At 57.9% G+C, this 22,306-nt stretch overlaps 1 protein-coding gene across 17 annotated transcripts in view; it reads left to right on the top strand.

Moving 5' to 3' along the window:
- The window catches only part of NCOR2 (nuclear receptor corepressor 2), a 238,145-nt gene that overhangs the window by 156,494 nt on the left and 59,345 nt on the right, over positions 1-22,306 (top strand). For 14 of the 17 annotated variants that reach the window (XM_045163104.1, XM_045163108.1, XM_045163105.1 and 11 more), the window contains 4 exons: positions 4,039-4,178; positions 5,969-6,141; positions 8,078-8,140; positions 21,791-21,933. In XM_045163104.1, the coding sequence (XP_045019039.1) occupies positions 4,039-4,178; positions 5,969-6,141; positions 8,078-8,140; positions 21,791-21,933 (519 nt within the window). The remainder of the gene's footprint in view (positions 1-4,038; positions 4,179-5,968; positions 6,142-8,077; positions 8,141-21,790; positions 21,934-22,306) is intronic. The other 3 variants (XM_025267798.3, XM_025267796.3, XM_025267792.3) reach the window with 3 other exon arrangements.

Raw genomic sequence — 22,306 nt, 5'->3', positions numbered from 1 at the left:
TTAGAAATGCAGACTCTCAGGCCTGCTCTAGGCATGCTGAGTGAGGATCTGCGTTTTTCCAGTATCCCCACTGTGCATTTCCGCTTGAACAGTGCTTGTCAGGGACAGGCGGTGGTCAAACTATGGCTCGCAGGCCAAATCTGGCCCCCTACCTGTTTTTGTAAATAAAATTTTATTGGCACATAGCCACGCTTACTTGTGTACATTTTGGCTGCTTTCACACTATAAACGGCAGAGTCAGTAGTTGCGAAAGAGACTGATGGCCCTAAAGTGTTTACCACCTGGCTCTTACAGAAAAAGTTTGCTAATCGTCAAACCTAGGTGCCCATTGGAATAACCTGGGAATTTAAACACACTGATGCCAGACTGTCACCCTGAGTCCTGATATGACTGGTGTGGGTGGGGTCTGGGCGTCGGGACTTCCCAGAGCTCCCCAGGTGACCTGAGTGTGCAGCTGAGAACAGTGGCTCTAAATTGCCCGTGAAACCCAGCAAGTGCAGTTTCGATCAATGATGGGCCTAAGATTAGAAGCGAAGCTCTAGTAGGTGTGAATTGTCCCAGAGTTAGCTGTCACCGTGTTTACCGTCCTCGAAGGCTATCAGGGACTGAGCTGGTTGACGGGTACCTGGGATTTGGGGCCTCCTTCTGGCTCCATCAATCTCCCAGATTGAGTGGACACCAGCCTGCTGACCTCCTACATGTCCCAGGCAGCTGGTCACTATTGTGTCTGATGGTCCCTCCCAGTGGAAACCAGGTTTCAGGCTGGGACTGACCTGGGATTTCTCTCTTTCATTCTCTCCACTTGCATCACTCAGCTTGGGGTACAGGGACACCTCCTCAGAGGAAGATGGAGTTCAGGCCCCAGGAAACCGGGAGCCCATCCATGGGGCTCTGTGCCCTGGCTCCAGAGTGACCCTGAAGTCACTTCTCCCGGAGGATGGGATGTGGGCGTCACCCACCCCTGCCCTGGGGGGCTTGATAAGAGTGTCAAGCTGGAGGCCACGGGATCTGGCACTGGGATTGCACACCTGGGTGGGAGGCAGCAGGAATAATGACCAGGTTCTGGTGCGGATCAGGATTTCAGCGCTTCCCCCTGAGACTGGCAGGATTGGGGAAGTCAGGGGTGGGGTGGCGTGCTGGAGATGACAGGAGAGGGGCTTGGTTGTGCCTGGGGTCAACTCAGCCTCTGGGTTTGAATCCTGCCATTGCTGTTGCCCAGCTTTGTCAGTCCCCCTCACTGTGCCTTAGCGTCGTCTTCTGTAAAATGGGAGTGTGATGGGGGTTGGTAAAGGAGATGAGGAAGTACATAAAACATGTGCCGGGTACGGGGCACTGGGAGCTATTTTTATTATTAATGCTGTGATGTTGATGGTTATACAGGGGAATGGGTAGTTATGGGCTGGCCCAGGCCCAGGTAGGGGCTCGAGGAATCTTGCAAGAGGGACAAAGTAGCCTTGATGAAAAGGGACAAGGATGCCCATAGATGCCCCACTTGAGCCCATGATGCCAACCAGGGTGTAGAGTCAGGTGAAACCCTCAGAGGGGCTTTGGGTACGACAGGATCAGGCCTGCTTCCCACCTCTGAGAGCCCCCTTTTCCCTCCCTCTGAGACGGTGAGGCTGTGCCTGTCTGAACCTCAGTTGCCTCTTCCAGAATGGGAGCAGTGGTCCCTGTCCTTTCCCGACAGAGGTAGGCTAGGGCAGTAGATGAAACAGTATTTGCAAGGTGTTCGGCATGGTCTGGTCCAGGGAAGGAGTGGCCACAGTGGACGAACCCCAGGTCACCATTACTGTTGGTTTTTCATCATCTTTATCCTCAGGACTTCAGAGGGGCCAGGAACTGATCAACAGACCGTGCACAGCACAGCGTCGGGCGGGTAGTGAGCTCTCGGAAAGTGCCGGCCTCTTCCTCAGTGGGGCTTTTGGAGGATGTGGGGAGGGCTGAGTCAGGAGGGCCCTGGGCAGGAGGGCGCAGGCGCAGGCTTCCTGGGAGCAGCCCCGGTCAATCGTGCTGTGTTAGTGCAGGGCTGGGGTCTGCAGCGCGCTCCCCCCGCCTGGGTCAGCAATTCGGAAGCTGCCTCTGCTGGCCGTGCTCGGGGCAGATAGTGGCCTGCTTTGTGGCCCAAGGGTGAGATTCCTGGGGGGGCTGAAGACACTCTCCCCAGCCTACACCCAGGGAACAATGACAGGTGCTCCTGGAGTCAACCACTGGGAGGGACAGCAGATAAAGCCTCAGAGTGAAGCTGCAGCCCAGTTGGGCATTCTTGGCACAAAGTCCAGCGATGATGTTTCAGGAGACATCAAGCTCCCTGAGGTTGGAAAGCCCCGGCCCTGCCCTTCCGGGCCCTGGGTGTCAGGTTCCTGAGTGTACAGAAGCCGGGCAGGTCTCACAGGTGAAGACAGCAGCCATGCCGAGCAGCCCATGGGGCAAGGGTCCCTCCCCAGTCGGCCATGCCATCTCCCCTCGCTCTGGATCCTGGTCCCTGCCGCCCCCCCTTCCATCTTCCCTAGTGGTTGGAAGTTTAGTGTTTCAGGGTTTGAGGTGGTGGTGAGGGACAGTTCAAAGACATTGGGCCACCCACTGGGAATTGACAGCGACATAGCAGGGGGCGGAGGGAGGCTCTTCTGCCCCCTTGCCCCTCCTCTTGGAGATCAGAGGGAGGTTCTTGGGGAAGGGGGCAGACCCGAGCCAGGAGCTTCCTGGGTTCACACTGCTGCAGTCTCGGAAAGCCCACGGTTCCCATGAATACCCAGACCCCCGCTCTGTACAGATTGCCTGTAGCTGACCCCTGTGCTCAGCCGCATTATGAATCATAAATTAAAGCTACAGAGGAGGGCGGGGGGATTGGGGGAGGTGGCCAAGGCAGCCTGTGCTGGGGATGGGCATGTGTTCCTGGTGTGGAGGAAAGATGGGGAGAAAGGGAGCTCCCTGCCCTATGCCCTCACCTTCTCCATCTGCTTGGGTTTCTTTCTCCTTGGTTTAAATGTTGGTGTGACCACATCCCTCAGCACACATTGAAAGGCTTTGCATTTCGTTTTTTTTTTTTATTTCATTGACTCATGGGGATGGAAAGATGGTCTGCTTTGGCAGCTGCCCGTATGGAGCACTTTGGGGGTGGCTAAGAGAATCAGTGTGTGGCTTAAAAGAAATCAGGCAGGACAGAAAGGAAGTCGGGTGGCGGTGTGGGGAGGTGCTCGCCCGCCCTCCCTGTCTTGCCGAGGGCAGGGTCAGCAGCCTGGCTGACTGGGGCAGGTTGGCCAGCGCCGGCTCACTCACTCGGGAAGGAGATGAAAGGAACAGGCCTGCGGGAAGGGGGCTGGTTTTGTTGTGAGCCCCTTTGATCTCTCCTGTCCAGCGGGCCTGCTGTCTTCCCCTTCTAGGGCTGACTGGAGAGGAAGACCAGGCCTGCGGCAGCAAAAGTAGGCCCTCGTCATAGCAGCAGCCATCCTGAAATGGGCCTGGGGACAGCCCTTCCATCTACCCATTTTACAGATGTGGAGACTGAGGCCTGGAGAGCTGGCCTGAGCTTTTGTCTGGGGCAGTCAGGCAGGCAGGCAGGCAGGGGCCTCAGGCTATGACCCAGTTTTCCCTGTGTTCACCCTGCTCTTGCCTGAAGCTGACTAGGGCCCCACCCTCCTGCCTTGGGGTCCCACCACGCTTAAATACTGGTGCCAGATGCCAACTCTGTAAGCATTCTCTCGTTTCAGCCTGCCCATGCCTGGCTGAGGGGTAGGCATGTTTACAAAGGGAAGAATCGGAGCACAGAGAGCTTAAGGCTCTCATCCAAGGTCAGGCAATCACCAAGTGCCAGAGGCCAGGCGTCTGACACGAGCACTTTCTATACCTTGCCCTTTGACTCCTGCCTCCCAGTGCCCCAGATTGTGGGGCTTTCTGCCCAGCTCACAGTGCAGGTGTTGGAGAAGGGGGCTCCCCCGGACTCCCCCTCCCCTCCAGCTCTCTCAGTCCAGGTGCAGAGCCTCGCCTGCCTGACTGTGTCCCTCTCTCCCCCACCACCCCCTGCCCTCCCCTGGGGCCTGGCAGCAGCAGCAGCAGCAGCAGCAGCAGCAGCAGATGCCCCGCAGCAGCCAGGAGGAGAAAGATGAGAAGGAGAAGGAGAAGGAGGTGGAGAAGGAGGAGGAGAAGCCCGATGTGGAGAATGACAAGGAGGAGCTGATCAAGTAAGGCCAGCCCGGCCGCCCTGTGGGGGGCCCGGCCGCAACCCCCAGGTGGCAGGCGGGCGGGCGGGCAGGCGAGCAGGGGGGCCGTGGTCGATACTCAGCCTGCAGGCCACCCGCCCTCCGTAAAGGTGTGTGAGCATTTGCCATCTATCTACAGCAGATCTCCTGCTGAGAAGGGAAGCGCTTTTTCCTTTGCCGGTCCCCTGGCAGCACGCAGTCCCCTCCTCCCCCCTTCCGGAAGCCTGGTCCTTTCTCTTCCCTCCGCCTGCCTGCCCTTTCTCTTGAAGCCTCTGGAGACCTTAGAGACTGATGGCTCATTTGAGCTCTACTCCTGAGCTAATAAATCCAGGCAATGACTTTGGAACTCTTTGCCTCGCCCCCCCCCCCCCCCCCGCCACCTCCCCGTCTTCTCCCCTTTCCTCGGTTGAGTCTCCTGAGAGCTGAGAGAGGGAGGGGGGAGATCTGAGAGGACGAGGTACACGCAGGCGGCAGCCCTCACCTTTAGAATTATCGCTGTCAGTGTGAGTTCTTGCAGATCAAGGCACAGCCTCGCCTCGGGGCCCCTGACGGCCTCCCATGCCTGCCAGGGGTGGAGCACCGCCAGCTGGAGATTCACTCCGAGCAAGGGGTGAAGGGGGGGGCGGGCACAGCTCAGCGCCAGGTACCTGGAGCGGGCTCAGGAATGTGGCTTCTGAGAACATCTGGCTTCGTTACCCCCTGTCTCCCAGACGCTCCTGCGAGGGCCTTCAAGAAGATGAATGGAAGGCGGTGGTGATAAATCTGAGCAGCCCTGCAGTAAACTCCCCTGAGTCGGTTTCTGAGAAAAGTCCCAGCCCCAGCTATTGAGGTCACATGCTCCCCACACACCTGACTCGGCCCGCATCAGGCCGGCGGAATACTCTCCTCTCGCGTTTTCTGCAAGACCCAGTGGCCCATGATAACACAGAAGGCAAAGTTAGCATTGTTTGTAGGGAGACATCTCCTCTTTGGGGAGTAAAGTGGCCTGAAGGGTGTACCAGCCTGCACCCCTATGCATTTAATCCAGTAATCTTGCAAACGGATAGCAGAGAGCGTCTCTAGCTGATGTATAAAATGGGCTTGCAGGGCTTCCCTGGTGGCTCAGTGGTAAAGAATCCACCTGCCGATGCAGGAGACACAGGTTCGATCCCTGGTCTGGGCAGATCCCACATGCCTTGGAGTAACTAAGCCCGTGTGCTACAGCTACTGAGCCTACGAGCCTAGAGCCCGGGAGCCACAACTCCTGAAAGTCCATGTGCCCTAGAGCTGGTGCTCTACAGCAGTAGGAGAAGCCTGATCACCACAACTAGAGAGTAACCCCCACTCTCCACAACTAGAGAAAAGCCCTTGGAGAAATGAAGACCTACCTATCCCGGCCAAATAAATAATTTAAAAAAAAATGGGTTTGCAGATAGCCACCAGCCCATACCCACATCGGATGAATAAAATAAGCCAATCAGTTACCTACCAGCCCACATCCCTGTTGGAGAATAAAGCAGATGACAGCTACCAGCTCTCACCTCCCTTTTGATAAATAAGATGGCATTGCAGACCTCTACCAGCCTCATTCCCTCAATCTGGTGAATAAAGGAGCCTTGCAGACTGCTACCGCGTCACCCCGAGCTTTTCCCCCTTTTTCCACTCCCATAGACTAGTAGAAAATCGCTGGCAGCCAGCGCTCATCTTGCTAAAGAAAAGCAGGTGTCTTAAAACTGCCGTTTAGGTTCCTGGCCCAGGTGAAACCATCCCTGTCTCCCCTCTCTGGCCTTTAGGGAGAAGACGGACGACACCTCTGGGGAAGACAATGATGAGAAGGAGGCAGTGACGTCCAAAGGCCGAAAAACCGCCAACAGCCAGGGGAGACGCAAAGGCCGCATCACCCGCTCGATGGCCAACGAGGCCAACAGTGAGGAGGCCGTCACCCCGCAGCAGAGCGCTGAGCTGGGTGAGTCTTGGGCTGGGGAAGGGGCGCTGACGCCCAGCGGGCTCAGAATCCCAACATTCGTTGCAAACTTGCTATTTGACCTGCGGTGAGTTCCTTGACCTCTCTGTGCCCTGCTGGCTTCATCAGCACCAGGGTTGTGAGTAATGCCTGTAACTGCGGGGTTGAGCATTTCAGTGACTTTGTGTGTAGGAAGAGCCTAGAACAGTGCCTGGGGCAGGTTCGCTGGCCTTCAGCTGTGATCCTTCCAGAGCTGGAGAATTCACCTACAAATCCAGAGCACCAGTTTGGTTTTGTTTTTCAATCAGAAGATCTGCCCTCGGGTCTTCCCAAGGCTTTCACTGGCGGCGGCCCAGGTTCAATTGCTGGTCAGGGAACTAGGATCCCGCAAGCCACACAGCATGGCCAAAAAACCCACCCCTCTTCAAGAGGGCCTGAGTGCTGCTGTCCCTTCCAGCCCTGGGAGGCACCTGGGTTTGTACCATCACCTCTGTGGGCCTCAGTTTCTCCTGCTCAATAGATGCCCACCCCTAGGTGCTCTGAACCTAAGGTGGGGGAGAAAAGAATTGCATAGCAATTCCCAAGTTTGGCCACAGGGGGGCAGCCGGTGCGTGCTTGTCTATACCATTTTGGCAGTTTGGAGCCTGCCCTCTTGTGTCTGCGGGAACTCCCACCCGAGGCCTGAGTGCTCAGGCTGAGGCCCCAACCACCTGGATGTCTTCCTAGGGTAGGAGTTGATGGAAGGGATGGTTTCTGTCTCACAGATGCCCTCCTTGTCCACACCCGAGGTTTGTGCCAGGTTTCTCTCCCTTCTCCCTGCGAGAGATCATTTGTACCCATTTCATAGATGGGCTATTTGAGCCTGAGAGAAGGGACATTGCCTCCGTGAAGTCATGGAGTCAGTTGGGATTGAAACCCAGCCCATTGGCCACAAATACCGTTCAGCTCCTGTAAGCTCTTGCCAGCTGCCCCTTGGTGCCGGCGTGCCCAGAGGCACAGGGCAGGAGGGCTCTTTTCAGTAGGGTGTTGGTGCACCTGACCTCTAGGGTCGTTCTTCTGGACCTCAAGCTAATGTTGGGGCTGGGCAGTGGGGTGGAAAACACGAGCCTGGTCCCTCTGACGGGCTCCCCATCCCAGGCTCGGCTTCCAGAGCCTCCCTCTGGGGGTCCTGTAGGCAGGGGGAGGGGAAGTTGGCCATGGCAGCAGGGAGCTGGGGAAGCTGCCCAGACTTTCCCCCAGGGGTCAGCAGCCTTCACCGAGTGCATGCTCTGTGCCTGGCGCTGTTCCAGGCACCAAGTCCATGAAGCTGACGTCCCTCATGCTCACCCCTCTCACTATGTCTCAAGCGACTTTCAGGGAAGGACTGGGGCTCACGCGTAGGGGATCTCAGAGGAGAGGCTCGGAAATAGCCACAGCAGACCCTTCCTTGGCTAGCTCCCCGAGGGCAGCTGCCTTACTTCTCAAGAACACAAGCTGCCTCCTCTGTGTGCTCTACAGGTCGGAGCAGGGTCTAATAATCACCCTGTAGAACATGGTCCCCCAGCAGGGGACAGGGGGCCACCTCTGGGTGCATTTTGGATTGTCCCAGCTGGAGTCGGGGCTCCTGGCCCCTGCGGGGTAGAAGCCAGAGCTGCTGCTCAAGCCCCTGCAACACCCGGGGCAGCCCCCACCACAGAGACTCATCCGGACCTGGTGAGTCCACGCTCAGATGAGGTCCCTGCCCATCCAAAGCTCGTGTCCCTCCTCGTCTCCTCACCCTAATGCAGTCACCAAGCTGTCAGGTGTATGCAGAGGTCCTGGACTGCCTCAGCTTCCCCATCTGTGAAATGGGGTGATTGCACACACTCCCCCCATCCCAGCAAGTGCCCCAAGCTGCTAGAGGCAGAGAAACCTCCCCTCTGTGGACTGCCGCCAGCACACCCGTTATCTTCCTTTTCAGCTTCCATGGAGATGAACGAGAGTTCTCGCTGGACGGAAGAAGAGATGGAGACAGCCAAGAAAGGTGAGTGGTTTCTGGCCGCTCTCATTCGCCTCGATGTGTATGCAGGCCCTGCAGCTTGTGTGGTGGGGAGGAGGTTGACACATGCCCTTATGGGGTCTGTGGTGTGGTGTGCAGGGGCCAGGCTCCGCTTCCGGGTGTTCTCAGACTGGCCTCGTCTCTTCAGAGCCTCAGTTTTGTCCTCCAGAAAATGGGTCTGTGTGACCACGTTGTTGGGGGACAGCGTCCATGGCCTCTGGGGCCAGCACATCATGGCCTTATAGACAGAGTGGTAGCAGTGCTCCTAGGCACCTTGAGGGGAGGGGCAGAGCCTGCTGGTATCCACTGCTGTGGGGTCACGGTGTCAACCCGTCCCCCCATCAGCTGCACTGCAATGCCGACCCCACATCCTCCGTGGAAGCCATCAGCATGTCCCCATTGTTCGTTAGAGCCTGAATGGCTGGGCCCTTGCCTCCCCTGCTCAGTGAACTGTCTCTGAGCCTCAGTTTCCCCATCTGTGAGATGGGAGGGGTGTCAAGATGGGCCCAGAGAAGCCAGAGATAACAGGCACTGTCGGGGCTGTGTTGGTGTTGGACCCCCGGCCCTCATCTCTGGGAGATGTTCGGGGGCCATCAGACTAGCGTTGCACCAACAGGAAGGCTGAGGCTGGTGGGGTCGGGGGGGCATCTGAGCCCCATTCACAGACTTGCTTTCATTCATCTTGACCCCAGCCCTGAGGGGTGGTCTTGTTTCTGGACGTTTTGTGGACGTGGAAGGGAGGAGCAGAGGCTGGGGATGGCTGGGATCCTGAGTTGGTGACCTGCCCCACCCCCACCCCCAGCTCTTGTCCCAGAGGTCCTTCTGAGGCCCCACTGCTGACGTGCAGCTTCTTTGTGCCCAGAGCGCCAGGTCGTGACTCAGGGAGGGAACAAACGGCCTTTCTAATGGGGGACCCAGTTGCACAGGGGCGGTCGTGTGTGAGGACAGCCAGGCCTGGAGGCTGAGACCTTGGACTGCAGGCTGAGTGCCCTGCTCCCGCCCTCGGCCCCAGGTAGGGGAGCTGAGGGGCCTGAGCGTCTGGTCCTGGTGTTTCAGAAGCTGATCAGATAGAGACTGAGAAGTAGAGAACAAGCATATGGACTCTAAGGGGAGAAAGAGGGTGGTGGAATGAATTGGGAGATTGGGAGATATATATATATATATATATATATACACCATTGATACTATGTATAAAATAGATGACTAATGAGAACCTGTTGTATAGCTCAGGCTCTACTCTGTGCTCTGTGGAGACTTAAATGGGAAGGAAATCCAAAAAAGAGGGGATATATGTATACGACAGCTGATTCCCTTTGCTATACAGCAGAATCTAACCCTGATTGCTTCTCCAGTGGCTCAGTGGTAAAGAATTTGCCTACATTTCAGGAGACCAGGTTCGATCCCTGGGTCGGGATGATCCCCTGGAGGGCATGGCAACGCATTCCAGTATTCTTGCCCGGGAAACCCCATGGACCAAGAAGCCTGGAGGGCTACAGTCCATAGGGTCCCAAAGAGTCGAACACGACTCAAGCGACTGAACACGGGTGCACAGAAACTAACACACACTGTAAAGCAGCTGTGTGCTGGTGTGGTTAGTAGCTCAGTCGTGTCCGACTCTGCGACCCCATGGACTGTAGCCCGCCAGGCTCCTCTGTCCATGGGATTTCCCAGGCAAGGGTAGTGGAGTGGGTTGCCACGCCCTCCTCCAGGGGAGCTTCCCGACCCAGGGATATAACCTGGGTCTCCTGCATTGCAGGCGGATTCTTGACCAACTGAGCCACCAAGGAAACTCCTATAAGGGACTTTATTTAGTCCAGTAAAAATTAAAAGAAAGAAGAGAGAAACTGATGAGGAACAGCCCCAGACCTGGTCAGGCCCTCCACCTGGGACCCGACCCCTCCCCTCGGGGCTCTTGTCCAAGGTACCCTGCCCCTTGGAGGCTCCAGACCTCCCTCCTCCAAGCTCCCAGCCCTCAGGCGAGGCGGAGCAGGAGGAAGGGCCCAGCTGGCCCTCGGCATCGTGGGTAAGAGAAGGAGCAGTCATGCTTCCTGTCATGGGGGAGGTCCTACTTCAGCATCTCAGAGGAGCACGAGTGGGGGCCTGTGGGCATGGTCTCTAGCTGCCAAGGCACAGCGGGTGCTTTCAGCCCCCCAAGGGGGCCGTGTCATCCTTTCCTTCTGTCTTCTGTGTTTATTTTGTGGTTTCTGGTGTGGATTTCGCCGTGGGGTGCAACAGAGACTTTATTTGAAAAATGAGTGATTTTTCTCCCCTGCCTTTAATTTTGGTGAAACACACATAACATCAGATCTACCGTTTTAACCATCTTAACGTGTACGATTCAGTGGCATTAAGTACATTCCCAGTATGGTGCAACCATTATTCTAGAACTTTTCATCACCCCATATGGAAACCCCGTACCTGTTAGCAGCCACTCCCCACCCCCCACCCCCCAAGCCCTGCCAACCTCCAGCATCCACCAGTCCGCTTTCTGTCACTGTGGATTTGCCTGTTTGGGACTTTTCCATGAATTCAGTCATACAATGAATGCCCTTTTGTATCTGAGTTCTTCCTCTCAGCATCATACGGTTGAGGTTCATCCACGTCCTAGCCTGTGTCAGCACTTCATCCCTTTTTATGACTAAGTCGTAGTCCTCTGTATGGACATGCCACATTCTGTTTATCCATTTGTCCGTTGGTTGACGGATGCTTGGGTTGTTTCCACCTATGAGCTCTTGTGCCTAGTGTTGCTGTGAACATTTGTGTAGAATCGCATGGTTTTTTTTAAACCACACATCAGACCCTGAGATCTCAGCCATTGGCAGTGGTATTGCCCCAGGGGACCCCTCCACCACCACCAGGGCCGTGAGGGGCTCCACGTGCACGTCAGGGCCGCCAGCCTGAGCTGCGTCTTCTGTCGTCATGGCAACCCCATCCCTGGCTCCCTCCTTGTTGCCCAGGAACGGGGAATTGGCTGCGCGGCCCTCTCTCTCCCTTTGGGAAGGGCAGACCCAGGGGCTGGGAGGACGGCTGGGGATGACTCATCGGCTGAGCCGGGAGTGTGCCCCACTGTCTCAAGGTTGGGTCCTCAGGGACGGCAGTGATCTCATCCTGAGTCCCAGCCCACAGAGACGGTGGTGCGTGCGTCCCCCCGGGGGACAGTGCATGCCGAGGCCCTGCTCAGTGACATTTGTGATAATGTGACGAGCGCCAGTGCGCTCGTCCGCTGTGAATTACAGCAATCTGCACAATTACCGCTCAGGGTGGCTGCTAAAGGCGGCGTGTTCCAGGCGGCAGGAGGGGTTCAGGGTGGAGAGGCAGGTGCTGGCAGCCCCCAGGACTCCTTTTCCACAGAGAGTGGGGATGTGGGGGAGGGAGCAGTTCCAAGGCCCCCAACTCTCAGAAACCCAGGAAAGTACCTCAAACCCCGCTGTGTCCAAGGCAGATGGCACCCACCCATCCTCCTACCTATCACTCATATCAGCCCAGTGCTGTACCCTGTGCAGGGCAAGGGTACCAGAGATGAGCCAGCTCTGTCCCTCCCTCGGGGAGCCCAGGAAATGAGCATCCAGGTGTCCCTGAGGTCTTGGGACCACTGAGCCTGCTCCAAGCATCCTGGGGGACTTCCAGTAGCCAGGCCTTGTAGGACAATCTGCAGACGGTCCATCATCCCCAGAGAGATACTGGACCTCAGCCTCGGGGTCTTTTAGCTCTGTGATATCAGGCAAACCAGTCAACTTCTCCATGCCTTGGTTTCCTCATCTGTACAATGAAAACTCAAGGTTCACCCACTGTATTAGTTTCCTGGGGCTGCTGTAACAAAGCACAAACTCAGGTGGCTTAAAAACAACAGAGATGTGTTCTCTCACAGTTCTAGAGGCCATGAGTCCAAAGTCAAGGTGTCGGCAGGGCTGGGCTCCCTCCGAGGGCCCTGGGGGAGGATCCCGCCTCTTCTCTTCCAGCCTCTGCTGTTGCTGGCAGCCGTTGGCGTTCCTCGGCTTGTAGACATTCCAATCCCTGCCTCCATCTTCCATGGCTGCCTTCCCTCTGCATGTCTCTGTCCAGATTTTCCTCTTCTTATAAGGACCCACCCTAATCCAGCATGACCTCATCTCAACTTGATCGCGTCTATAAAGTCTTTTTCCAAATAAGGTCACATTCACAGGTTACAGGTGGGTGGACATGAAATTGACGAGGGGCGGGGGACACTAATCCAGTACGACGACTTTTTTTTTTTTTTTTTTTTTATTTTATTTTTGGCTGTACTGGGTCTTCATTTGCTGCATGGGCTTTTCTCTAGTTGTGGCAAGCAGGGGCCACTCTCTAGCTGTGGTGCCCAGCCTTCTCACTGCGGTGGCTTCTCTTGTTGTGGAACACGGGGTCTAAGTGTGCAGGCTTCAGTAGTTACGGCACGAGGGCTCAGTGGTTGCAGTTCTTGGGCTTAGCTGCTCCACAACCATGTGAGATTTTCTGCTATCAGGGATCAAACCCATGTCTCCTGCATTGGCATATTCTTTACCACTGAGCCGCCAGGGAAGCCCCTTTGTGAGGATTCAGTAAAAGAAAGCAGAAACGCTTAGGAGGGTGGTGACTTAGCCCATCAACCACTTGGAACGATAACCAACCCCTTAGCCTTGTGACCCTGACCTGGCCTGTCTTAGCCTCGTTTTCCTTTGTCCTCCAAAATGAGACAGGGATGCCATCACTGAAAGGCATTAGAAGGGTGATGTGAGCCTTATTTGTGCAGTCCTTGGTATACAGTAGGTTCTCAGAAGTGGCAGGCCTGCAGTTCAGCACACAGACTCTGCATTTGAGTCCTGGCTCTGTCCCTTGTGGGTGACGCTGCAGTACCTGCACCTCTGGGGGCTTCGGCCCCTTCCCTGGGAATGAGGTTGGTGGTATAAGATGACATTTGGAGGTGGTTTCATGGCACTGGGAGAGGGCCCTGGGGCTGATACCCAAAGCACAGGATAATAAATAATAATATTAAGTATTTGTCAGTACTTCCGTGTAGCAGGTATTGCTAAAGGTGATCTGTGTGTTAAATCACTTCATCCCCACCAACCTTATGAGGCAGATGCTATTTCTTGTTTCTCTATCCAAAATGATGAAACTGAGACCCAGAGAAGTTAAGTGACCTGCCCAAAGTCACACAGCTGTTAATTGGTAGAGCTGGAATTCAAACCCAGGCACCCTAGTTACAGAATGGGGCTGGTGTGAGGTTTCAATAAATGAGTCCATGGGCCTGGCTACTATTAATCTGATGGTGAAGTTGGGGGAGTGCATCCCAGTAAAGGAATAGCATGTGCAAAGGCCCTAGGGCAAGGGCAGTGAAGTCAAGTAACAGGCTGTTAAAACCCAGCAAGCAGGACTTTCCTGATGGTCCAGTGGTTAAGACTCCACCTCCCAGTGCAAGGAGTACAAGTTCGATCCCTGGTCAGGGAACTAAGATCTCACCTGCTGCACGGTGTGGCCAAAAGTTAAATAAAAACAACCAAAAAAACCCAGGGAGCAAGGGAAAGAGAGGCAAGGGATGGAGAAGCCGTTGGGAGGGCTACCCCCATCCCACCCCTGCCAGCCCGACCAGCTGTGGGCAAGAGTTCGGTGGTTGCTCTAGAGCAGGGGGAGGCCATAATGTGGGGAGGCGTGGCCTAGGGACAGGAGAACTGCAGGGTTCCAGGTAGCTGGTGAGCACCTGCCCTTCCTTTGTACGTGGAGTCAGGCTGCCTGCCCTGGGGCTCACACCAGGTGGGGACCAAACAAGTGCAGGGCAGCCCCAGGGAGCTAGCCGCTTGCCCCTGGGCCCAGCGCCATGCTGGGCAGGCACTGGGCTGGGATGTGAAGCTCTGGTTCCCCTGGGAAAGGTCAGCCTGGCCTGGCTTGCAGTCTTGACCCAGCTAAGTGGGAGGCCCTGGGCTCGGCTGGCACCCCCTCCTGGTCCCCAGCCCCCTTCTCTGGTGGACAGGGTGCCAGCTGTGGAGGGGGGTAGGGGAGGCCCCCGGCACACCATTCCCAAGACCAGAAATAGGCACTGGCCCAGCTCCGCACTGCCAGCCCCTCCCTGGCCTCAAGTGGCCCGCTTGGTGAGGAGGCTGAGGGCAAGATGCGTGGACCCGGGGGAGGGCCCTGCAGAGACCAAGCCCTGGTGCCCCCAAGCAAAGCCCATCAGCCTGGGTGGAGCCCAGGTGGGTCCCAGAGCTCTTCCCCCAGTAACTCCAGGCCCACTCTGCCCACAGGACTCGCCTCCTTTCATGGGGACTGAGGGAGAAACCACTAATTGCTTTGCACCTCCAAAGTGCTTGCTGTGCACACTGGCTGGTTTAATTAGTTTTTACGGATGAAGAGTCGAGGGCTTGGGGAGGGGAGGTGTGAGTCCCCAGCCTGGGAGCTCGGGCCTCCACTTCCACACGTCTGTCATTAAAGCCTCCTGCCATCCTTCCTGCAGGGACCACAGGAGAGCAACGGCGGGTGTGCTTGGCCTGGACAGCCATGCACATGCTCACTGGGGCTTACAATGGGCAGTGTGACACCATGGTCAGTGCACAGGGTTGGCAGCTGATGGATGCACCCGGGTTCAGGATGCTGGGTCACTTCTGAGTACGCAGATCAGTGAGGGTCCAGCAGGAAACAGGACCAGCATGTTGAGTGGGGACTGGGGACAGTTGATGGACAGGGTTGGGGTGACCTCGAAGATCATTAGAAGAGAGCCTGCACCATCCCGGGGCTGGCATCGGTGGGCAGCTGTCACCACGTCCAGCTGCAGTTGAACTTCATCTTGGGTGCACTGTTCCCCAAACCTGGGTTCTTCTGGTGTTCAGAAGGAGGGGAGAGTTGGGGTTTCTGCCTGAACTTGGGGGACCCAGCCAGATACCAGGGTAAGCTCCAGACCCTTCTCTTGTTGCTTATCAGCAGCCTTGAAAGTAAAGTCAAGCATCTCCCAGCCCACTCAAACTTCCAGGAGCAAAATCCATACATGGGCATTCAAGTTGGTGCTTCCTCAGAGAAAGAGACCCAAGGCAGGTTACACAGTAATGACAATGCCTGTTAGCACGTGGCCGGTGCTCGCTGGTCCCTGAATTTTGCATGAATGATCTTACTTAATCCTCCAAGGGACCCTCAAGGCGGCTTCTCCATATTTGAGGACACACATGTGTGTGCACACACTCACACATGCACACAGACACACCTTCTGCTTTGCAGATGGGAAAACTGAGGCCCAAGGGGCCGAGTGATGTGCCGGAGCTTGTACAACAAATATCCTGGAGTTGCTTGGCCCCAGAATTTACCACTTGGCTGTGCTCTATTGGAAAACTTGACATTGAATGCATAATTTCCCAAAATGGTAGGATGCCAGGTTGCACACAGGTGATATTTTTTTCATCTTAATGTCTTTGATCATGTGTTAGGAGATCACATTGTCCCTAAGATTTGCAGATGTAATAGCTGAAGCCGAGGCTAATGTAGGCACTGAGGCTTACTTTGAAAAGAGTAGAAAGGTAAGTCCGAGTTCAGGTGTGAGGTTGTCTGGCTGAATCCCCTCGGGGACTGGCGGGAGGTATGTTGGAAGCTCAGATACACAGTAGGTTCCCGGCAAGGTCGCCAACCCTGCGCTGAGTCCAAGTCAAACCCGCCCAGGGCTTGGAGTTTCCGAAATAAGGAAGTGGCATGACTCAGGACTAAATCGGCTGGTTTTTCTTTCTTTTTTTTTTTTTACCCTGCTCCTTTGATAGTGTTTTAGGCAGAAAATCTTGTTTTGCAAACCAGAGTTTCTCTTGGAAAGCAGCGGTTGGTGGGAGGGCTGTGGACACGTCCTTCTTGCAAGTGGCCTGTGCTGTTTCATGGAGGGAATAGAAAACTTCAGGGCTGGCTGGAGCTGGCGGGGGCTGGCTGGGGTGGTGGGAAACAAGTGTTTCCTGGGGGGATGCTAGTTTCGGGGGGGGGGGGGAGGGGGCGGGGCGCAGCTGTGAAATTCCCAGGATGCAGATGGATGGCAGTGTGGTACTGCCCGCGGGTGTACTTCCGCCCTCAGGTTATCAGAACTTGCCCATGGTGGGGCTGAGGGGTGTAATTGGTGCAGGTTTGCAGACCCCAGAGATGAGAGCTGCCTGCAGTGGGGACCCTGAGAGGGTAGCACCTTGGGGAGGGACATGACAGGGACAAGGCCTTTTTGGGGGCCTGTGTACTTGAGTTGATGGGGGCTTAGACACTGCTCCCGTGAGAACAGTTCGTCTCAGGCCCCCAGACAGTGTATAAGAAGCTCCCTGCTGAGGGTAGCCAGGGCAGCCAGAGCGGCCAGGCCAAGCTCCCTCACAGGGAACCTCCCACTCCCCCCACCCCCCCCCACCCCCTCCCACCCCCCCATCACCTCTGCGGCTACCCCCTGCTCCTTCGCCTCTTTCTGTGCTCCATGACTCAGACCTCCTGGCTTGACTTCCTGTCTTGGTCAATTTCACTTCCTAGTTCCTGCCTCCCGGACGCTTCAGAACGAAACTCCTTCCTTAGAAATTAGAAGTGAGGTCGGGGAATCCAAACCACAGGGGATGTTGGCAGAATCTGCTGTCTGGGGCACAGAGTACGTGAGGGTGGGCCCCTGGTGTGAGAGGGAGGCACTCCCTCCCTTCTCTTCTGGGGAAGGTTCAGGACCCCCCATGGGGATAAACGCTCAGCCCACTCCTCTCTTTGAAGCTGGGGGTCCCAGCAAGGTAGCAGAGGCGCCTGGAGGATGCCCAGTGAGCCCCCAAACCCACACGCCTAGGGTATCTGGAGCTTTATTCATTTGCTGGGTGCCTCCTGCACACCTAGCAGTTGTGGGTGCAGAGACACTGCCCTCAGTGAGCAGCGGAGCCAAGGAGATAATTTCAGGGAGCAGCGATAAGTGCTCTGGAGATACCAAAACCCCATGACAGCAGGGTGGCCGGGAGGAGAGCTTTGGAAAGAGTGGTCACAGCAGGCTTCTCTGAGGAGCTGTCCCTTGAAGCTGAGAAGTGAAGGAAGGCAGAAGGAGATCTGTGAAAAAGCCATGCAGGCAGCAGGGACAGTGAGTACAGATGCCCTGGGGCACACCTAGGGGCTGGGCAGGAAAGGTCCTGGTGGGTGGCTGGAGCAAGGGGAGAGGTAGGAATCAAGTTGGACAACGGGGGCAGGGCGAGTCTACGGGGCCTCATGCACCACGCCAAAGCCTTTGGGTGTTATTCCAAGAGCATTGGGTCATCACTGGCAAATCTGAAGCAGAGGAGTGACCCGATTGGATTGGCATCCTTAGAAGCTCCCTTGGGCCTCCCTTGCAGGGAAAGGACGTGGGACTCGGGTGGGATGTCCAGCTCCCCAACACGGTTGGGCTCTGTTGTCCTCCTTGGGGGTGTGCCCCAGGGCTCACGGCGAGGTCTGTGGGCAAGGTGGTGGGACAGGGGTGGACCGTTGTTCCTTGGGTTTCGTGGGCAGGATGGAAAGGCTTGAAGGCAGAAGGGATGAGCAGGTCAATGACCTGGGAGTTGAAGATATCATTCGTGACCTGGATCTCGCTCCAAAGTTCAACTCAGTTAACTTTCAACTCCCTGGGAGCTGCCTGGGGCATCTGTAGCAGGTGTTTTTTATGGGGCACAGGCTGACCTGGGTGTCTCAGAGAGGGAAGAAAAAGGTAGCCATGGCCCCAAGACCCTCGGGGAGCAGAGAGCTCTCTAAGGACTCCAGACCCTCCCCCCTCCCATCCTCAGGGGTTGGAGGTCTCATTTGCATTTGGAAGAATCCCCTCAGATTCTAAGTTTCCTCCTAGAAGGCGAACCTAGCCCTGCCTACCCACCGCCCCCTTCCAGCCCATCCAGACTTCTAGAGTCCCCCACAATGGGCCTGGCCGCCCTGGCAGCAGTCAGGCGGGAAGGGGGTCAGACCACAGGTGGAACCAGCGCACAGGGGAATGACGGCGGAAGAAGCTGTTTGCTCCCCGGCTGCTTGCCGGGGTGGAGAAGCTCTGTTTTTCTGAACTCTCATCTGTTCTTACCGCTGCTGACGCCGCCACCGCCACGGATGGGAGAGAGGGAGGGGGAGGCCAGTGCCAAGTTGGCCCGCCCCCTTCTGAACCTGGGCTTCTGCCACGCTCCCCCGCCCGCCCGCTCCCGGGAGCCTCAGTCTGGAGGTCACATTCAGCCCTGACGCGTCTCGCTGGGTCAGGCAGCAGGAAGATCGGCCGAGTCCTTGCGCGCCGCGGCGAGGCTGCCGGACAGGCGGTGGGGGTGGGGGTGGGGTCTTTGGTTTCTCCCCGGTGGGGGCGTCAGGGGTCGGGGGCTAAGCGCCCACGCTGGGCACGTCGGTGCCCGGAGGAGGCGCGGACGCGGTGCTCCCTGGTGACGCCTGGCACGGGGCACCGAGCATACAGCCGACAACTTCCCGCCGCCCTCCCCCATCAGGCGAAGGGCACCTCGCATGCCCGCAGCTGCCGGGAGCGGGGGGGTGGTGGGGGGGACGGCTCAGGGGTGGCAGCGCTGCCGGAGGAGCCCTGGGCCACCACGGCGGGCGGGCGGGCCGGCGGGCCGGCGCGCGCAGCACGGAGCTGCTTCCCCGCCCTCCCCGGAGCCAGCCTCCGCCTGCCGCCCTCCGCCGCCCGGCCCCTCCCACCGCCCGGCCCCTCCCTCCTCCCTCCCCCCTCCTCCATCTCCCTCCCTCCCTCCTCCCTCGCGCCGCCGTTGGACGAGAAGGATGTGAGGCTGAGCTGAGCCGCCAGCAGACGCCAGCCAGAAGCCTTGCGGAGCCGGCACCACGGCCGCCCAGCCTCCCGCCTCCCAGCCCGCTGCTCCCAGCTCCGATCCCTGGAGCATCCTCCAAGCCGTATGTTTCCGGAAAACTTGGCCGAGGGGGAGACGCAGATGAGAGGATGTGAGTGAGTGGCTCCGGGGAGGGGACTGGGGATTGGGGGGCCTTTTGGGCCACGGTGACGGGGACCCCAGGGGTGACAAGGACCTCAGGCTGGGGGGAGGACTCGGGGTTTCTCTACCGTGGGGTCCCACCCTCACTTTCTTCTAGGGCCCCTTCCCAGCCTCTCTGGCTGTCGGGTGGGGGCTCCCCGGGAAGGAGGTCTGTGTTGAGGTGGATCCGGGAGGGGTCCTGGACAGTGTGTGCTCAGAGGTGCTCTCTCCAGGTCGAGAGGTGGGGGCTTTACGCCTCATCAGGTTCAGGTTGTCCCCGAAGCATGGTGAGGTCTACAGGGCATCTCCCTGTGCCCAGCACCCTTGGTCTGGGTTCTCAGAACCAGAAGACACCCCATACCCGTCCACCCCCACCCCAGGTGTCCTGGCTGGTAATATTAGGACACTCACCCCAGCTCTTTGCACAGCACTTAAAGAAACTGAGGCCCAGACAGCAGAGGGAATGGCGGGGACCACACACAGCAAGTCTGGGCAGGGCTTCGGGATGGCTTAGTCCAGCGGTCCTTCCCAGGCAGCTTTCAGGCAGGGCTGGGCAACACCCCCCCTGCCCCCCAAGCCCCTGCTGCTGCCACGAGTGGAGTTAATTAGAACCTCAGCCTCTCAGCCAACTCCACGCCATCTCCTTATTTATGTGTCCAGTTTGTAAATGTCAACCTCCCTGGGGTCCAGCCACCCCCTGGGTCCTTGTCCACCCCCCTACCCCCCACATACTTACCCCCCCAGCAGGCCCAGATGGGAGACCCGCCCTCTCCCTCCCGGGGTTCCGGCCCAACGTGTTTGCCTGGGCTCTCTTGGCCCCGGTTGGGGAAATATAAATAAACGCGTCCCCATCGTCCTCGGCCAGGTTCTCTGGAAGTGGCAGCTGCTGCTGGCGCAGGCGGCGGGAAAGGTCAGGGGGCTGGGTTACACTTGATCCCATGCCCCAGCTCCCCCCACCCCACCAACCCCCCCCAACCCCCCGCCCCGTGCCTGTCCTTGAGGAACCCTGAGCAGCGGCCGTGGAGCCACGTGGCCCAGTGGCCTCCGCAGGGGAGCAGGTGGCCTGTCAGTCCAGCACCCCCTCCCCCACCCCGCTGGGCCTATAGGCGGGAGCCGGTCCCCACGTCCACTCGGCCCCATGGCCCACCCCATGAGCTTGTGAATTGCTCTGATCTCTGGAGCATCGGTTTCCCTCCCGTCCAGGGGATGTGAAAACGGCCGTGGCCTCGACAGCAAGGATAAGAGGGAACCAAGTCTTTGAAGGGCTTTGCAAACTCCAGGTTGCTCGGCCATGTGACACGGTGGTTTGTTGATGTTGTTTTTGATGCTGTTTTATTTCTGTGTGAGCGTTGTATGTAGCAAGCCGCCGGCACATGTTTGAATGAATGGGTAGATGGAGGGATGGAGGGATGGATGAATGAATGAAAGAAAATATCGACAGTCAGAATGTTAGCCCCTCAGGCTCCCACCCCTGCAAAATATAGCCCTCCTGGCTTGCAGCTTGATTTGATTCAAGGAAAACGAGCTCAAACTTCGTTATGGGAAATCTTTCGCTAGTCGTTAGGAGTCTAGCTCCGGGGCTCAGAGGCCGCTCTGTTCCCAGCAACGTGACTCAGGCTTCGTTCCTGCTGCCCTCTGGGGGCCCAGTCCTGCCCCGCAGCCCCTGGAGGCTGGAACCTCCCCTCAGCCCCTCCTGCAGCCGTCAGGAGCGGGGGCAGGCCCTACCTGCTCGGGCTGACCTGGGCGCACAAGGCACGCTGCTCACCAGGAGATACGAGACATAAAAACATAGAGGCACCGGCTGATGTGAGGCGAGCCCGTGTACTGGGAGCACGGCGGGCAGATGGGCTGAGACTCAGGGCCGGCTTGAGGTGGGGGTGGGGGGGTCGGGGGGACTACATTTCTGCTGAGCCTGGCGTTTACGGCGTTGAAAATGGAATAGGAGCTGGAGGCGCAGCTCTGGCCCAAGTCTGTGGGCGTGGAGGGAGCTTTCTCTGCCCTAGGTGAGTCTGGGGTGGTGCCTGCCAATTCCTAGGGGTTTCTCCCCACATCAGGAGTCTCTGAGGCTGTGTGAGAAGCTCATGGAGATGAGGGTGGCTGTGGTTTGTGGGGGCAAGTCCACCCCAGATCCCGAACCAACCTGGTGGGGCCCGAGTCCAGGGTGGGCCTTTAGGTGTCCCAGGGGAGCTTGGGGTTGCCCCGGTTAACCTGGGCGCGGAGGCTCCTGGCCTGATTCACCCCCACCCGAACTCCACCCTCCCACCCCTGCTCACACGTTCCTTCCTTTCCCTGGCCCGGTGCGGCCGGAAAACAGCCCGGTCTCCCGAGGCCTCCTCGTCTGCAGCTGCGAGCGAGTGTCAGTGCCGGGTCACGACCGGCAGGGGAGGAGGAGAGGTGGGGCCCCGGGCGGGGTCTGTGCCCCTGACCTCAGCCCTCAGCCCCCAGAACCCTTGATGGTGACCTCAGCGGGGGTGCACCCTGGCTGTTCCCACCTGCCCTTCCAGTTCCTGGAGCCCAGGCCTCTCTCAGGGAGCCCAGCCCCCTCCTTCTTGTGCCCTCCCCCACCAGCCCAATCCCATGTGTGTCTCTTTCCAGAAACCCTGGACGGGTGCAGTGAGCCTGAGGCCCGGGATCAGGGCTGTTTTTGGCCTGGGGCTCTGCTCTCCATGCCATGGACACAGGCCCTCTCTGCCCTTCCAGCCCCCTGATGCGCCCCTCACATGCTGTCCTCCTCCCATAGGTCTCCTGGAACACGGCCGGAACTGGTCGGCCATCGCCCGGATGGTGGGCTCCAAGACCGTGTCCCAGTGTAAGAACTTCTACTTCAACTACAAGAAGAGGCAGAACCTGGATGAGATTCTACAGCAGCACAAGCTGAAGATGGTGAGTCCCCCCCACAACCTCCTCTCCCCTCCTTCCCCACTGGGGTCACACCGTGGGCCCATGTGGTCGCTGCGGCCCCGGAGCCCTGGGCAGGGAGGGGTCTTAACACCAGGTCTCGCTCAGGATTCAGCCCCTCCCGGTTCTTGCTCAGTGGTCCCCCTGGAAAGCTGCTGGGATTGATCCCATGCTGTCGGCATCCCTCCTGGGTACTTCGATGGACAGGCCCACCCTCCCGCCTCCCGGGCTCCACCACCACCCCCCGCCCCCTCCTCACTAGTACTCCCCGGTCAGACCCCTCTGAGGGCCTTGAGCTCGGGGCAGGGAGGAAGGAAGGAGCGTGGTGGGTCAAGGCACTGACTCACCAGGGACTTGG

This window comes from Bubalus bubalis, chromosome 17 (genome assembly GCF_019923935.1).
Source record: "Bubalus bubalis isolate 160015118507 breed Murrah chromosome 17, NDDB_SH_1, whole genome shotgun sequence".
Taxonomy (NCBI): Eukaryota; Metazoa; Chordata; class Mammalia; order Artiodactyla; family Bovidae; genus Bubalus; species Bubalus bubalis.
The sequence above is the reverse complement of the archived record's forward strand: the minus strand, read 5'-3'. Positions and strand labels throughout refer to the sequence as shown.